The sequence below is a fragment of the Neoarius graeffei genome, chromosome 18 (assembly GCF_027579695.1).
Source record: "Neoarius graeffei isolate fNeoGra1 chromosome 18, fNeoGra1.pri, whole genome shotgun sequence".
Lineage (NCBI taxonomy): Eukaryota > Metazoa > Chordata > Actinopteri > Siluriformes > Ariidae > Neoarius > Neoarius graeffei.
The window spans coordinates 37180050-37197783 of NC_083586.1; the positions used below are offsets into that span (position 1 = coordinate 37180050).

Below are 17734 nucleotides of genomic sequence, written 5' to 3' on the forward strand. Positions count from 1 at the left end.
GATAATATAGCAAGGTGCCAATCATTTTGACCAGGACTGTACCAGTATAAATAAATTTGTAAAGAAAGTGTTGTTTTTAGTACACTCAGACTTCCGGACCCTATCGAAGGCTGAGCTTTGCTTCGATAATCGAATTGATGTAGTTTTCATGTTGGAAATGCACCGCTAGATGGAATGGGATAAAAAGGATATTAAAGCCAACCAGGAGAAGGGAAAAAGGGACTTGTTTTCCCCAGAAATGACAATGTCAATAAATAATATTCGTCAAGACCTACTCACCAGACTAGAACTGATTTTCTATCAGAAAGCCCAGAGAAATGATAAGACACAAAGGTTCAATTGTGACAAATGGGAATTAATTACAAATCCAATCATGGATTTTGTAATTTCATATTGAAAATTAACAGAAGTCCACTTTTTTTGTTTGTTTCATCATGGAGGACCAAATTTTTTTTTTTTTACAATTATGAAAAGGATCAAAAATAACTTTATACAGTCAAGCCAGAAAGTCTGCACACCCCTTTCACCTTCCCCACGTTTTATTACGTTACAGACTTATTCTACAATAGATGGAGTTCATTTTTTGTCACAAAAATTCTACACAAAATAGCCCATAATGACAAAGTGAAAGCAGTTTTTTAGAAAATATGCAATTTTATTTGACCGACAAAAACAGGTTATTTAAGGGTTACATATCTGTACACACCCTTAGCCTAATATTTGGTTGATACACCTTTGGCAGCAATTACAGCCTCAAGGCGTCTTGGGAAAGAAGCTACGAGCTTGGCACACTTGTTTCTGGACATTTTTGCCCATTCCTCTTGGCATATCCTTGCAAGCTCCGTCAGGTTGGATGGGAAGCATCGGTACACAGCCATTTCCAGCTCCTTCCACAGATGTTCAATTGGATTCAGGTCTGGGCTCTGGCTGGGCCACTCAAGGACATTCACAGACTTTCTCCAAAGCCACTCCTTTGTCCTCTTGGCTGTGTGCGTCGGGTCATTGTCATGTTGGAAGGTAAACCTTCACCCCAGTCTGAGGTCCAGAGTGCTCTGGAGCAGGTTTTCTTCAAGGATCTCGATTTACTTAGCTGCATTCATCTTTCCCTCCATCAGGGCTAGTCACCCCGTTCCCACTGCTGAAAAACATCCCCACATCATGATGCTGCCACCACCATGCTTCACTGTAGGGATGGCATTAGCCAGGTGATGAGCGGTACCTGGTTTCCTCCAGACGTGACGCTTGGTATTCAGGCCAAAAAGTTCAATTTTGGTTTCATCAGACCAGAGGATCTTGTTTCTCATGGTTTGAAAGTCCTCTAGGTCCCTTTTAGCAAACTCCAAGCAGGCTGTCATGTGCCTTTAACAAAGGAGTGGCTTCCATCTGGCCACTCTACCATAAAGGTCTGATTTGTGGAGTGCTGCCTGGATGGTTGATCTTCTGAAAGGTTCTCCTATCTCCACAAGGATACGCTGGAGCTCTGTCAGACTGACCCTCGGGTTCCTGCTCACCTCCCTGGCCAAGGCCCGTCTTCCCTGATCGCCCAGTTTGGCTGGGCGGCCAGGTCTAGGAAGATTCTTGGTGGTTCCAAACTTTTTCCATTTACGAATGATGGTGGCCACTGTGCTCTTTGGGACCTGTAAAGCTGCAGCAATTTTTCTGCACCCTTTTCCAGATCTATTCCTTGACGCAATCCTGTTTCTGAGGTCTGCAGATAATTCCTTTGACCCCATGGCTTGAAGTTTGCTCTGACATGCACCGTCAACTGTGGGACCTTATATAGGCAGGTGTTGGCAATCCCCAATCATGTCCAATCAATTGAATTTACCACAGGTGGACTCCAATTAAGTTGTAGAAACATCTCAAGCAGTATCAGTGGAAACCAAATGCACTTCAGCTCACTTTTGGGTGTCATATTAAAAAGGGTGTGCACACTTGTGTACATATGATATTTTACATTTTGATTTTTAATAAATTAGCACAAATGTCCAAAAACCTGCTTTCACTTGGTCATTATGGGCCATTATGTGTAGAATTTTGTGACAAAAAATGAACTCAATCTTTTGTAGAATAAGTCTGTAACGTAATAAAATGTAGAGAAGGTGAAAGGGGTGTGCAGACTTTCCGGCTTGACTGAGTTCAACCCCTCTGAACTACAACCTGGAACAAAACGGATTTCATTGGGATTTTACATCATAAATCTACCCACCAAAACTAATTTAGTGGTTTCACAGCTGTGAGGCTGAATACTTACGCAATCACAACGTTTACATCTTTTAAATTTGGAAATTATTGGGAAAACTATACTGATTTTTCATTCTAGTTCAATAATTACGGAAAATTGTGTGCAGCTTCATGTGTGATTCCAATGAAGTCAATTTCAGTTCCAGGTTGTAACATTACATAATGTGGGAAAGTTCAAAGCAGGGGAAGGGTGAATACTTATGCACAACATAAAATTGTCTCCAAGCTATTCCACTGAGCTTACCATTAAACCGTAGATCTCTGAAGAGCTTCTCACTTTTGGCAGAATCTCCATTGGTACGCCAAAATAGCTGGAACCAAAACACACTCCAGTTGGAAAAATACTCCACATTTTTTAGCATTTTAAAACAAATGTGGCATTCAGTAACAGAAGTACAGGCTCTCTCTCTCTCGCCATGTGCGTGTGTGTACAGGCATCTTACTTGCAGAGCTCTGGATCCCACTCCATAGTGTGTATATTAAAGAGCATGGTCCTGCTTGCATTGGTTACATCTGTAACATGAACACCTCCCTTCTTTCCACCAGTTAGACACTGAAAAACAGCGAGCTAGTGACCCAGTGATCGAATGAAACACCACTAACAAACATTTCAAGCTAAATATTTGCATCATCCATGGTTTTAGGATCTACAATGCTGTTTGGAATTTTACATTTTAGCGATGATGCAGAATGAACCAATCGAGCAGCAGCTACAATTATCGACAGTCCGTAATTATCGACACCTTTTCAGATTTACCAATAAAAACAAAGGTGAGTTTCAGTTACAGCAGTTATTATTGGTTAATCAATCAACCAGAAGACCCGCCTCCTCGCCCTTTGAGCTTGTCGTCTGATGACACACCTGAGATGAAATATATTTTTAGCATGATCAGCAATTTGAGGAAAAATCTGGATGTTATCATCGCAGGTAAGCATGGTGGAAAGATCATGGACATGTTTTTACTTCTCAAATTCACCGATATTTCATGATCTCCTTGTCGAGACCTACTTTGTTTCTTCCGCTTTCATTTGACAGCCGCCATTTTGTATCTAAATGCGAGTTTGAGAAGTCACGTGAGGTGTCAATAACAGTGATCACTTTCACCGGTGTCCACCATTATCGACACCCTGTGGAATTAAGGGACATTTACAACTGTTATGGATCGATCTTTGTGTAACGTTGTTGAAGTAGATGAAGTACTTTAAAAAAAATAAAAAAGTGCTGTGATTTATTATAATTTTTTTTCTGATTCATAACAGAATGGAATGTTTATAGAGTATTTGGAAACCGATTGCAATAAATAGAAATAGACCAGAATTAAATTCCGAGCATTTAAAAAAATTACATGCTTGAAATCTCATCTCATTATCTCTAGCTGCTTTTTCCTGTTCTACAGGGTCGCAGGCAAGCTGGAGCCTATCCCAGCTGACTACGGGCGAAAGGCGGGGTACACCCTGGACAAGTCGCCAGGTCATCACAGGGCTGACACATAGACACAGACAACCATTCACACTCACATTCACACCTACGGTCAATTTAGAGTCACCAGTTAACCTAACCTGCATGTCTTTGGACTGTGGGGGAAACCGGAGCACCCGGAGGAAACCCACGCGGACACGGGGAGAACATGCAAACTCCGCACAGAAAGGCCCTCGCCGGCCACGGGGCTCGAACCCGGACCTTCTTGCTGTGAGGCAACAGCGCTAACCACTACACCACCGTGCCATCCCGTGCTTGAAATATTCAGGGTTTTTTTTTTTTTTTGTAGTTTGTTGTAAATATCTACCACACATTACAATATCAGTAGACATCTTATATTTTGGTTCAAGGAATGACATGCAACCTCTGACCTGGATTTTCATGTGGTCACAATGTCAATTCCCTGTTGACATTTATTGGTAAACTACAAAACTAGAAAATTAATACAAACAACAACAACGAACGATTAACAAAACGTAATCTACGAAAATACTTAAAAAGTGGAACAAAAAGATTTGACAGGTTAAACATTATCAGTTCATTTGTTTACAAACATTAGAATTACTTCATTTCCATAAGCACCAACATCGATATATTTATATAAAAGATATTTTGTCCTAAATACAAAGTCTGTGTAAAACAAATTTTAAATAAAAACTGTTTTGTTAACTCAATACTATGTACCAATTTTTTTTTTTTAAATAATCAAATCAATCGTGTGCATGTTGATAATTGTGGAATGGTATCACGTGATCTGATACGCTAAGTAATCGGGAATCAACTCTTTTTTTTTTTTTCCAGTAGAAGTTTGAGTAATTATTCATGCACAATTTACATACTGAAAGTCTTTTCTACTTTTGCGATGGCCAAAAGATCGTTACGGTGTCGATAATTGTAGCCGCCGCTCTAGTTACAACACCATTAATGTAATTCAGCATGCTAAAATTTTAGAATCTAAATCTCTAAAAATGATTGGTTTTCTTCACCAAATGCCCCCCAGTCTTCTGCGTTACCATCATTAAACTTACCCATATAAGCCAGGAGTCGATGGTCCCGAACATGGCTCGGTGTGAAAGCACGGCCTTACGCACATCCTCTATGTTGTCCATTAACCAGCGCAGCTTCACCGCACTGAAGTATGTGCTGATGGGAAGACCGGTCTTGTGCTGAAGAAAAGAGATACGATTATCATAGTCTGCGGATTGTCCTAGTGTACAGTACTGCGCATGTGTAAAGAAAAGATGCCTTCAAAAACAATGAGAATTAAACGGTAAGGAGCAGGAAACGGTAATAAATGAAACAACGTCAACATTTAGCATGACAAGTCTTTGCTTTTTAAACATGCATCAGTAGTCTAAGGGATCCTTTGTGGAGTTTAATAAGGAAATTGGTTCGTACAAGGTTTTTTTTTTTTGTATCTTGGCAAATCTGCTACAGTTCTTCCAGAGACTTTCACATTTGCAATTAATTCACAACAGCATTCATCATTTTTTTTTTTTTGGGGGGGGGGGGGGGGGGGGGGCCTGAAAACTGGCCTGTTGGGTATTTATGTTAAATTTATGAACTCATTCTCTCTAGCCGCTTTATCCTGTTCTACAGGGTCGCAGGCAAGCTGGAGCCTATCCCAGCTGACTACAGGCGAAAGGCGGGGTACACCCTGGACAAGTCGCCAGGTCATCACAGGGCTAAATTTATTAACTGATATACAAATATTTTGTCTGTAACACTTCATTCTTGTTGGGAAAGCTATATTTGGAACTTCAAAAAAAAAATTTTTTTTTTACTGACCCAATAATACAGAAATCATAAAATAAACTGCTAAAACAATTTGTATTAAAAATATATTCGGGTGCTTAAAGGAACAGTCCACCGTACTTCCATAATGAAATATGCGCTTATCTGAATTGAGACGAGCTGCTCCGTACCTCTCCGAGCTTTGCGCGACCTCCCAGTCAGTCAGACGCACGGTCACTCCTGTTAGCAATGTAGCTAGGCTCAGTATGGCCAATGGTATTTTTTGGGGCTGTAGTTAGATGCGACCAAACTCTTCCGCGTTTTTCCTGTTTACATAGGTTTATATGACCAGTGATATGAAACAAGTTCAGTTACACAAATTGAAACGTGGCGATTTTCTATGCTATGGAAAGTCCGCACTATAATGACAGGCGTACTAACACCTTCTGCACGCTTCGGCAGCGCATTGATACGGAGCTCAGATATCAATGCGCTACCGAAGCGCGCAGAAGGTGTTAGTACGCCTGTCATTATAGTGCGGACTTTCCATAGCATAGAAAATCGCCACGTTTCAATTTGTGTAACTGAACTTGTTTCATATCACTGGTCATATAAACCTATGTAAACAGGAAAAACGCGGAAGAGTTTGGTCGCATCTAACTACAGCCCCAAAAAATACCATTGGCCATGCTGAGCCTAGCTACATTGCTAACAGGAGTGACAGCGCGTCGGACTGCGTCTGACTGACTGGGAGGTCGCGCAAAGCTCGGACAGGTACAGAGCAGCTCGTCTCAATTCAGATAAGAGCATATTTCATTATGGAAGTACGGTGGACTGTTCCTTTAAAGGCTTTTGCACAGTACTGTATGTATGATATGCAAGGCAAGGCATGCATTGCAATGGGGAACGCTGTTATAGGAAAATAATCAATGATGAAGCAACGTGAGGTTAGAATCATGACATTTTCTACATGGCTGACGGGAAAAAAGAAAAAAAAAAAGTTTTTCACCAGCCACTCCTGGAGTAAGAGAAAATATAAACTTATGTGACTGAGAAGCTGTAAGGTGAAAAGCTGTCCCTCCTGAAGACTTTCCTGTGGTGGAAAACCTACTGACAGTTACAAAGCCTTGACGCTGGAGGCTCCTTTCATAAACCTTATAAATGTCTCAAAGTTTCAATGACAATGTTTTTTATGTGTTTCCAGCTCGCCACCAGGTAGTGATCAGTTGACAGCTCTGCTCCTCTCTTCACCCGAGTGTCCAAGACATATGGTCGTAGATCAGATGAAATGACTACAAAAGTCAATCATTCATCGATCTGCTCTTACGGACACCCTTATGCTCGAACATGGCGTTCGTTGTGGCCAAACCGTGCATGGCACAGAAGTCCAACAACAGAACACCGCTCGGGTTCAGATCGGGCAGGCCGTTCCTCCCAATCACACCCCTCCAGGTCTCATAGTCATTGCCCACGTGAGCGTTGAAGCCCCACAGTAAAACAATCGAGTCCCCTTGTGGTGCACTGTCTAGCACCCCACTCAAGGACTCCAAGAAGGCCAGGTACTCTGAACTACCATTTGGCGCATAAGTGCAAATGACAGTCAGAGACTGTTCCCCGACCCGAAGGCGCAGGGAAACAACCCTCTCATTCACTGGGGAGAACTCCGATGTTAGTGCGCTGAACTAGAGGGCTACTAATAGCTCCACCCCTGTCCGGCGCCGCTCACCCGTGGCAACTCCAGCATAGAAGAGTGTCCAACCCCTCTCCAGGAAATTAGTTCCAGAACCCAAGGTGAGCCCAACTATATCTAGTCGGCACCACTCAACCTCACGCACAAGCTCAGGCTCCTTTCCCACCAGAGAGGTGACAGTCCATGTCCCAAAAGCCATGTTTGTGATTTGAGTTAGATTGTGCAGAGCTTCTGCCATATACATGACTGAATTAGCCGTTACTGAAAAAAAAACAACGTTGTAGAACGAGCGCATTAATAGAAACCTGCATCAGAGCTGTAGGGTCACAAAAAGTCAACAGCGTCTGACCAATCAGAATCTCATCTCATTATCTCTAGCCGCTTTATCCTGTTCTACAGGGTCGCAGGCAAGCTGGAGCCTAGCCCAGCTGACTACGGGCGAAAGGCGGGGTACACCCTGGACAAGTCGCCAGGTCATCACAGGACTGACACATAGACACAGACAACCATTCACACTCACATTCACACCTACGGTCAATTGAGGTGGGGTTTACATTAGACCGTATCAGCGGATTATCAGATTAACGTTTTTAAAACGATTCGCGTGCACACAGCAACACCAATACACGGATACGCTCGGCTCCGCAGGCATCCTGCGCTCCAAATCACTCCGCCCTGAACAGCGAGTGCCCTCCGGAGGGTGCGCACTCCGGCCCTGCGCAGCTCACAGAGCGCGCGAGTGAAGTGCACGAGCAGTGATTCGGGACTGAGCCGCTGTGTGTGTGATCCCAGCGCACATCACTTACCACTTGCAAGTGGAAGGATGGCAAGCCTAAAGACCATCATAACTACACAATGGGCAGTATTTGCATCAGTATTTGCAGTATTTTCATACTTTTATACTCTTTAATGAAAGGTGATACAAGGCGGAAGTCCGTGCCGTTTTTCAGCAGTCGCGTCACATGACCAACGCCAGCGAATCAGGAAGGTGGATGTCACAGTGACGTTGTCCAATGACGACGCCAGCTAGAGCTCAGCACAGCGTATCCGCGTATTCTCAATGTTTACACAGCACCGGAGCTGACACGATCTGGATTGAATACGTGGACCCTGGCGGATTCCCGTTTCCCGGCGGTTTAATGTAAACGGACAGTGCATCCGCGAAGAAAACGAGACAGATACGGTCTAATGTAAACTTGGCCTTAGAGTCACCAGTTAGCCTAACCTGCATGTCTTTGGACTGTGGGGGAAACCGGAGCACCCGGAGGAAACCCACGCGGACACGGGGAGAACATGCAAACTCCACACAGAAAGGCCCTCGCCGGCCACGGGGCTCGAACCCGGACCTTCTTGCTGTGAGGCGACAGCGCTAACCACTACACCACCGTGCCGCCCCCAATCAGAATCGAGAACATTAAAAAAAAAAAAAAAGTATATAAAAGATATTCTTAGTTACTTATACACCTTGATCAATTTGTTAGTGAAATTATATTACAGTAAAAACTCAAACCAGTCGACTAAGTAGTTAAAATCATTCAGACCATTATTCTTTGTGTGTATTCGTTCTCTCCTGCTGTGTGTTGAAAAGACCAGCCTGACTGGTCACATTTGTCATGCTTTATGTAGCTCACATTTGCATAGTGCATGCTTGTTCCTCTAAGTCAGGGGTCACCAAACTTTTTTCTCTGGGGGCCACATTGTCGTTCCTGACTGTGATGGGGGGCCGGGGTCGGGTCAGCTATATCACATAGAATTGTATGACCCAGACAAATATGACCACCAGCAGGCCTCATTGTGTAGTAGAGATTACTAGCCTGGCACGGCCATCCCCACTACTATATCCCCACTACTATACCCCCACTACTATACCCCCACTACTATATCCCCACTACTATATCCCCACTACTATATCCCCCACTACTATATCCCCCACTACTATATCCCCCACTACTATATCCCCCACTACTATATCCCCCACTACTATATCCCCCACTACTATATCCCCCACTACTATATCAACACTTGATTCCTGGCACATATTTGTTTATCTTTACTAGTGGTTTGCAAAAGTAGTAATCAAGTCTTCACACTTTGTTTTAATTTGAAATACCACAGATATTCCATTTATTTGTTTTCTAATAAAAATAACATCAAAGCTGTCAAGGTAAGAAACATCTGCCTATTTGAGGTGATTGACACTGGCAAAGATGAGTGGAAAATTATAAATTGTAGGTAGGCCTGTTGATATTATTAATAATATAAATAATAATTGTATGCAGCACTTAATAAAGGTCAAATAAATAGGCCTATAAAATAAATACATTTAAAAAAAAAGTGAAATTATAATAATATGATCAATAGATCACAGCAGTTGTGCTGTGTCCTGCACGTCATTGCTCTCATCCATGGCCAAAGCAAAAAACTCGAATTCTGACGCTCTCTCATTCAGCTGGTCATACACGTTGTCCCCCAAATCTTCGGTTCGCCTGGTTATAGTAGGTGCGGAGAGACTCAACGCGTCGAGCGCATCCTTCTTGTCAGGACACACCTCCTCGGCCACAGCAAGCATGCATACTTTAACAAAGTCCCCATCAGTAAACGGCTTTCCATGGGTAGCTAGTAGGTGAGCTACCTTATAGCTAGCTCGGACAGCAGCCTGGTTGATCTGGGTTTGGCGAAGGAATACATTCTGTTGTGCAGCCAGTCCGCATTTCATCCTCCGAATCCTGTCTTCTCTTGTTTGCCCTCGCAAACTAGCATACTCTTTGTGGCAGGTTTCGTAGTGACGACGCAGATTATATTCTTTGAAAACCGACACACTTTCTTTACATACAAGACAAACTGCACGGTCCTTACACTCATAGTTCGAATTACGTGGGAGCCAATGGGAGCTGAGCTCCCATTCCCTCAGGCTCCCATGAAAGAAGCAAACTTAATTTTCTGTGGAAGTCTCTCAAATACGTCATATATCACCATAATAAGCTTGAATAGCCTATATCACCATATAAATATAAATAAAACTCATTTCATTTCCGATCACCATGCAGCCATAACTTTGTATTGAACGTGTTATTAAACCGCAACATGTACGGCTGTACTTCACCACCACACCACTATGCGCGCAAACTGAAATTTGCAGCCTGCGAAATCGAATGTGAAGTTAAGTCCGAAGAAGACTTGTCCTCTATCTCACAACGATCTTCCTTTGTTTAACAATATATATAATTATATATATATACACACACACAATATATATATAATTTGTTTAACTATATATATATATATATATATATATATGCGCAACACCATGTGTGTGTGGGTGCGTGCATGCGCGCGCCTGTGTGTGAAAGCTGTGCACTGCAGTGCGCAAAAGTGCGCTGGTCCAGGAGAGCGAGTATGCATTGCTTTTTTTTTTTTTTAAATAGAGACCCCCATAGGGTCAATTTTATAATTCGAACCCTGCTTACACTGAACGAAAAAATAATCGGTGGCCCACTGTTGTTTAAAAACTCTGCACTCTCTGTCAGCTTTTCGCTGACCGCTAGCCATTTTGCTGTCCTGAACACTGACAGTTCTCTGCGCGTGCGCTGCCTGTCACTGCTTGATCGCGAGCATATGACAAATTCGGAAAATATGAATAGTTCATTTTATAACTAAATATCAATTTAATTGATAAAATCAACAAAATACAAGATGCAGACATGTTATTATTTGCCGAAAAGCAATTTAAAAAAATAGGCCATGACCACTTTTGGGGATTGCCTCATAGGGCCGGTTCAAGTGATGGGGGGCAGAGGGGCTGGGGGGCCGGTCAAAGGGGGGTGGCGGGCTGGATCTGGCCCGCGGGCCGTAGTTTGGTGACCCCTGCTCTAAGTGAAGGAGTTTGAATTTTGTACTTGCATTTAACTCCTTCTGAAACCATACGGACCATTTCTTTCAAGTTGGTACACATCGAAACATTATGCAAATAAACCACACCATGATGTTCCAAGTCAAAAATCGCTGCTCCATCTATATTTCACTGAGTTTTTGCTTGTCTAGGACTTGTATTAGTAATCAGATTCATATGATGAAGCAAGAGAGTTTAAAAAAAAAAAATCAGAATGAATTTGGAGTGATGGGAGAAAGTTCATGTTTTGACATTCCTCCAAGGTTGTACAGACTACCTTTATTAACTACATGGCTTCCTAAGACCATCGGTTCACCCGAGTAACAGGAAAAAGTTTAATATTTTACACAGTGCTGAGCGTAAATGAGTGCACCCCCTTTGAAAAGTAACATTTTAAACAATATCTCAATGAACACAAACAATTTCCAAAATGTTGACAAGACAAAGTTTAATATAACATCTGTTTAACTTATAACGGGAAAGTAAGGTTAATAATATAACTTAGATTACACATTTTTCAGTTTTACTCAAATTAGGGTGGTGCAAAAATGAGTACACCCCACAACAAAAACTACTACATCTAGTACTTTGTATGGCCTCCATGATTTTTAATGACAGCACCAAGTCTTCTAGGCATGGAATGAACAAGTTAGCGACATTTTGCGACGTCAATCTTTTTCCATTCTTCAACAACGACCTCTTTTAGTGACTGGATGCTGGATGGAGAGTGACGCTCAACTTGTCTCTTCAGAATTCCTCAAAGAAAATATTTTCTTTACACCACAAAGGTGAAGGCTACAAAAAGATCAGCAACGCTTTACTTATCAGTCAGAATACTGTAGCAAAAGTGGTACAAAAATTGGAACTGCAACCATCTCACAGAGACGTCCAGGGAGTCCACGGACGTTAACACCTCGACAGGAGTGTCTTCTGATGAGAAGGGCTGAAGAAAATCGGCATGCAAGTTCACTGCAGTTATCTAAAGAAGTAGAAAGCCAAACTGGGGTGACTATTTCCCGTGACAATACGGCGTACGCTGCAGAGGAATGGCATGCATGGATGCCGTCCACGAAAGAAGCCTCTCCTAAAGCCCAGGCACAAAAAAACCCACCTAGAGTTTGCCAGGGCCCATGCTGACAAAGATGAAGACTACTGGGACTCTATACTCTGGAGTGATGAGGCCAAGATAAATGTTTTTGGAACTGATGGCTTCAAAACTGTATGGCGTCGCAAAGGTGAGGAATACAAAGGAAACTGCATGGTGCCTACAGTGAAGCATGGTGGTGGCAGTGTCCTTATGTGGGGCTGCATGAGTGCTGCTGGTGTCGGGGAGCTGCATTTCATTGATGGCATCATGAATTCACAGACGTATTGCTCTATACTGAAAGAGAAGATGCTACCATCACTCCGTGCCCTTGGTCGTCGTGCACTTTTCCAACATGACTAAACACACATCTAAGGCCACTGTTGGATTTCTGAAGAAGAACAGGGTGAAAGTGATTCAGTGGACGAGTATGTCTCCTGATCTGAACCCAATCGAACACCTATGGGGAATTCTGAAGAGACAAGTTGAGCATCACTCTCCATCCAGTCACTAAAAGAGGTCATTGTTGAAGAATGGAAAAAGATTGATGTCGCAAAATGTCGCCAACTTGTTCATTCCATGCCTAGAAGACTTGGTGCTGTCATTAAAAATCATGGAGGCCATACAAAGTACTAGATGTAGTAGTTTTTGTTGTGGGGTGTACTCATTTTTGCACCACCCTAATTTGAGTAAAACTGAAAAAAAAAATGTGTAATCTAAGTTTATATTATTAACCTTACTTTCCCATTATAAGTTAAACAGATGTTATATTAAACTTTGTCTTGTCAACATTTTGGAAATTGTTTGTGTTCACTGAGATATTGTTTAAAATGTTACTTTTCAAAAGGGGGTGCACTCATTTACGCTCAGCACTGTATATAAAAAAAAAAAAAAAAAAAAAAAAAAAAAAAAGTGTAGAAAATAAGGAATTTTACACATAACGGAACTCACTCTCGATTTAGAAAGAGAAGTGGGGGAAGAAACCCACAGATTTCTCAATCTGCAGAGTAAGACAATACTACACAATACTTTAGTCTACACTGCAGTCTTTAACATTACACTAACAGTGTGGGGAAATAAGGAATTTTAAGCAGACGGTCACCAGATAGACGAGTCGGAAATGTTGCCTGTCTGTCCACATTTCAGTCTGTCCGAATGACGGGTGAAAGACCTGGAACAATGCGGCTGGGGGTCCGGGGCCAGCCTTAGGGCCCTGGAAGCTGAAGAGCTTTCGATGCCTGGAGATGGCTTCTCAGCTATTTCCAGGCACATTTTTGTGATCTTCAAAGGTCAAATTACACTCGGCATTAGTTGCTAATTACACGACAAATTAAATATAAATTTACAAGAAAATGTCAGAAGATTCAAGAAAAACATGCTTAAAGTTCTACCCAAGAAAACTGTAGCGCACACAGGTCAGTTCCATGTCTCGAAAAAAGCATGGAGGGCCAAGGATGGTCCAGTTGGTTACAACTTACCGGTCCTCATATACAAGTACTATAATAACACTAATGAAACTTTATATCAATGCCTATTTTTATACTACGTTTATAATAAGTCTATAAGAAATTTAGTAATTAACAATACAATTATTCTTGCATAATAAAGTTAAAATGTTGAATACGAGATTCCAAGGGCGGCACGGTGGTGTAGTGGTTAGCGCTGTCGCCTCACAGCAAGAAGGTCCGGGTTCGAGCCCTGTGGCCGGCGAGGGCCTTTCTGTGTGGAGTTTGCATGTTCTCCCCGTGTCCGCGTGGGTTTCCTCCGGGTGCTCCGGTTTCCCCCACAGTCCAAAGACATGCAGGTTAGGTTAACTGGTGACTCTAAATTGACCGTAGGTGTGAATGTGGGTGTGAATGGTTGTCTGTGTCTATGTGTCAGCCCTGTGATGACCTGGCGACTTGTCCAGGGTGTACCCCGCCTTTCGCCCGTAGTCAGCTGGGATAGGCTCCAGCTTGCCTGCGACCCTGTAGAACAGGATAAAGCGGCTACAGATAATGAGATGAGATTCCAAGTAACATTGGAACAAACTGACTCAAAACTAGATATGGTAAGATCATTTGGCGTTCAGACTAAAATCTGCTGGACTAGAACTTAGAAAATAGAAGAAAACACAGCGAAAGAGAAACCAATCGAAACCTAAAGAGTGAAAGTGATGATCATCCCGTTACCATAGGAATAGTCTTATGAATGCATAAGTGCTCGCTCAGCGCTCCGACTCCGGTGTGACTGAGTAAGGGGACAAGTTTTATGTTTCATCTAATTTAGGGAATTTAAAAACTATAATATTATTTGGCAGTGGGCACATAGGAAAGTGTAAAGTTTCTGTCAATATGTTTATCGTGCGTGTGTGATTAAAAACTCAAAGATATTTATCTAAAATACATGACCTGCTCATTCTAAACCTGCCGAGCTTCACCGGAGAAGCTCTCGACCCCAGAGGGTTAAACTACGATGGAAAAACCACTTTGTCAGGGTCCAAAACCTGTAGTGGTCCATTTTCTTTTAACGTTAGTGGTAAACCTACCCAGCTGATAACAGCATGGCGTGGTGTGATGCGATGCCAGAACGCACTCCTACTCGCTGATGAGAGGCGATTTGCCATTCATCGAGAGCCTCCGCAATCCGCCAATCACAGGCCATGTTACGACAATGTATTCGCCCAGTAGGGTTGGGCGGTATCCAAATTTTGATACCTTTAAACCGTCTCTGTGTTTTCCCGGGGTATACGGTATTACCGAGAAAAAAATAATATTTTGTTTCGGCCTACTGTGTAACGTGCGCCTATGCCTCAAATGTACTATTTAAAAGCAGCATAGCGAATTGTGTGCATTGTGGTATGGATTAAGCAGCAAAGCGAATTTTGTGCATTAAGTAGGGTTGCCACATCTGAGTTGTAAAAAACCGGGACACATCGGTCGGCAGCCGCGCCTGCGCGCACGTACGAGCGCGGGGGTTGAGGGCTGCGGACACGCACATCTACGATGCCTTATGTGAATGTTCACGTTTAAAAATAAAACAGTTCAACTGGTGCAGTTAGGCGTTTAGTTAAAATTAATTTTGTCTTCTTAACCCTTAAATGGGCACTACCACAAATATTATTACAAAAAATAATTTCATATAGGAATGATCTTATTTGGACGCCAATTTTTTTTTAAACAAATATTTAATAGTAGGCTAACAGCCCCCTGAAGAGTCTCTCCTCCCATTCCGTTTCCAAATCAAAATAATACAAATATAATCAATATAATTTCTCTCAGTCTGCTTCGTTGTTGTTTTAGCCTTTTCTCTGGAGAACTGAACTTTAAAAGTTAGACTATAATCATACCAAATAGCCCTAATCCTTTGTTTTAATCACAAGAGAGAGGTGCTGTGTTATTGGGACAACTGATTTATTCATTTCTCACGCCAGTGTTCAGGCATTCTTTTTTGATATATTTAATGATTTATTTAATGATTCATTTATTGATGAAATTGGCCCAGGCTTTAGAACCAGCCTTTATCAGAATCAGAACATAGGAAGTAGACAGCCAGCCTACTCGCGCACCGACCAAGGGAACTCTCACCTATTGTTTGGTATTACGGTATTCCAGTATCTTTGATTTCGCGCGGCCGCCGTTGTATTGACCACGATCACCTAGCAACGGCGACTGGCTGCGTGCGCAAACATTCGGTGAGGCCACACAAGCAGCTGCCTACAATATGCCCGCTTACGTGAAAACTATTAATATGTTAAGTGGCTGCGAGAAACATTAATGATTTGTGTTTATTTCAATGGGGGATAATGTGAGGAAGTAAAAAACCGGGACAAAACGTGTCCCGGGAAGGTTATTCCATTTTCCTGGACATTTTCCATTTTCCACAAAAAACCGGGACAATCCCGGAAAAACCTGGACGTGTGGCAACACTAGCATTAAGAGATATTTCAAAGCATCACGCAACTCTTCCTTCATCTTGAAAATAGCATTCAACTGTCGTTTACACATGTCTGCGTTGAAACGCCATTTGCAGCACTATTTCACCTACTCCATCAAAAAAAAGTACACGATGAGCAGGATCATACCCTTTCAAGCATGGGAAATAAAAAAAAGAAAAAGAATCAACCAACACCCAAGTCCGTTTAGACTGCGCGATAAACCGTATTCTTCAGCGCAAATGAGGCGAACCTAATTCAAATGCGCGATAGCTGCACAAGGCAAAATCATATGGGCCCACGTCATGCCATGGCGGGGAAATTAATAATCAAATGGCCTTACCTTGCTTAAAACGTTGTCTTGATCACATAACTCCTTACAATTATTCCACTTAAATCCATACGGTTTAACACACCCAACAAAGATAGCAAGCGCATTGCTAATTCCCACCAGAAACCGAACAGTTTACGCTACGATGTTTTCTTCCGTTTCTTCAGTAGATGACATTTCAAACGTTTATTACCCACATCCCAAATGTCATACGTTATATTATTTTACCTTGTTGTTACTCATGTAACCTACTCAAAACACAACTCATTGGAGAGATCTCGTGGAAGTGGAGTACCCCAGGCTATGGTGTGCCTTAGGGGACATATTAGATTTTTCGTTTGGTTTGAAACCAAAATACTGCCACACTGCCGATGTTGTATTTTTTTTTGCCACTAACTCGTTATCTTGACTTGCCATCTTTCAACCGCGGTCTCAAACCGCGGACAGTATAGAGAGACAGGAAATGAGCGGGGGGGAGAGAGAGACGGGATCAGGAAATAACCTCGGGTCGGAATCGAACCCGGGTCCCCGGATTTATGGTACGGTGCCTTAGCCATCTGAGCCATGACACCCCCGGTCTCAGTCTCTTGCGAAGCTTTCTGTCAGACTCCAAAATGTCACGCAGGGTTGCCATGGTAACGACATAAACAACCCTGCACGCGATGAGAACTTCTTTAGGAAATTGATAGAATTAGTGAAAATACGATCACACAGTTATTCGGGATGATCTTCAATTTATTATTTATATATATTATATTATGACCTCATGTACTCCATATTTATTTAGATATTATATATTTTTTTAAATGACGGTAATGAGACCGATACCGTTGGTACTTTTGGATACCTCGGGATACCTTCTTACCGTAATACCGCCCAACCCTATCGCCCAGTGTAATATTTGGAAGAAAATTAGATCCATATCTTTACAGTTTTTCATGGGTCATCCGGTTTGATGCTTTTGAAATACAGACAGACAAATGCGAAAATTACCAGTCAGTCAATGTCCGCCAGTCTGGCCTTATTTCCCACACTGATCCAAGATAAGATATTTAAAATCCAACCTGAACAACTTGAATATCAAATAGTCATTATCAATATACAGCCTTAAATTGTGCAAGAGATGGATTCTATGCTTAAATTCAGATTGGATTTTTTTTGGTTTAAAACATTTTTGGTGCATTTTTACTCTGGTTAACAGTTTCCTGTAAAAACATTACCCACAATGCCATTCGATTACCTGCTAATAGTAGTGCTAGTGAGACTTCATCTCTTACCGAAATACAATTATGCAGCAGCGCTTTAGTTCTTTAGTCTGTCCAACTCTCATCTCCTCATTCAGCTCAAACTAATGAGGATCCAAAGCGCT

At 42.2% G+C, this 17734-nt stretch overlaps 1 protein-coding gene across 3 annotated transcripts in view; it reads right to left on the reverse strand.

The window, feature by feature from the left end:
- Positions 1-17734, reverse strand: part of gk (glycerol kinase) — a 75591-nt gene that overhangs the window by 34442 nt on the left and 23415 nt on the right. For 2 of the 3 annotated variants that reach the window (XM_060899512.1, XM_060899514.1), the window contains exons 6-8: positions 4753-4890; positions 2688-2797; positions 2489-2555 (exon numbers count right to left, since the gene is read on the reverse strand). In XM_060899512.1, the coding sequence (XP_060755495.1) occupies positions 2489-2555; positions 2688-2797; positions 4753-4890 (315 nt within the window). Of the gene's footprint in view, positions 1-279; positions 298-2488; positions 2556-2687; positions 2798-4752; positions 4891-17734 lie in introns of all 3 variants that reach the window. The other variant, XM_060899513.1, reaches the window with a different exon arrangement.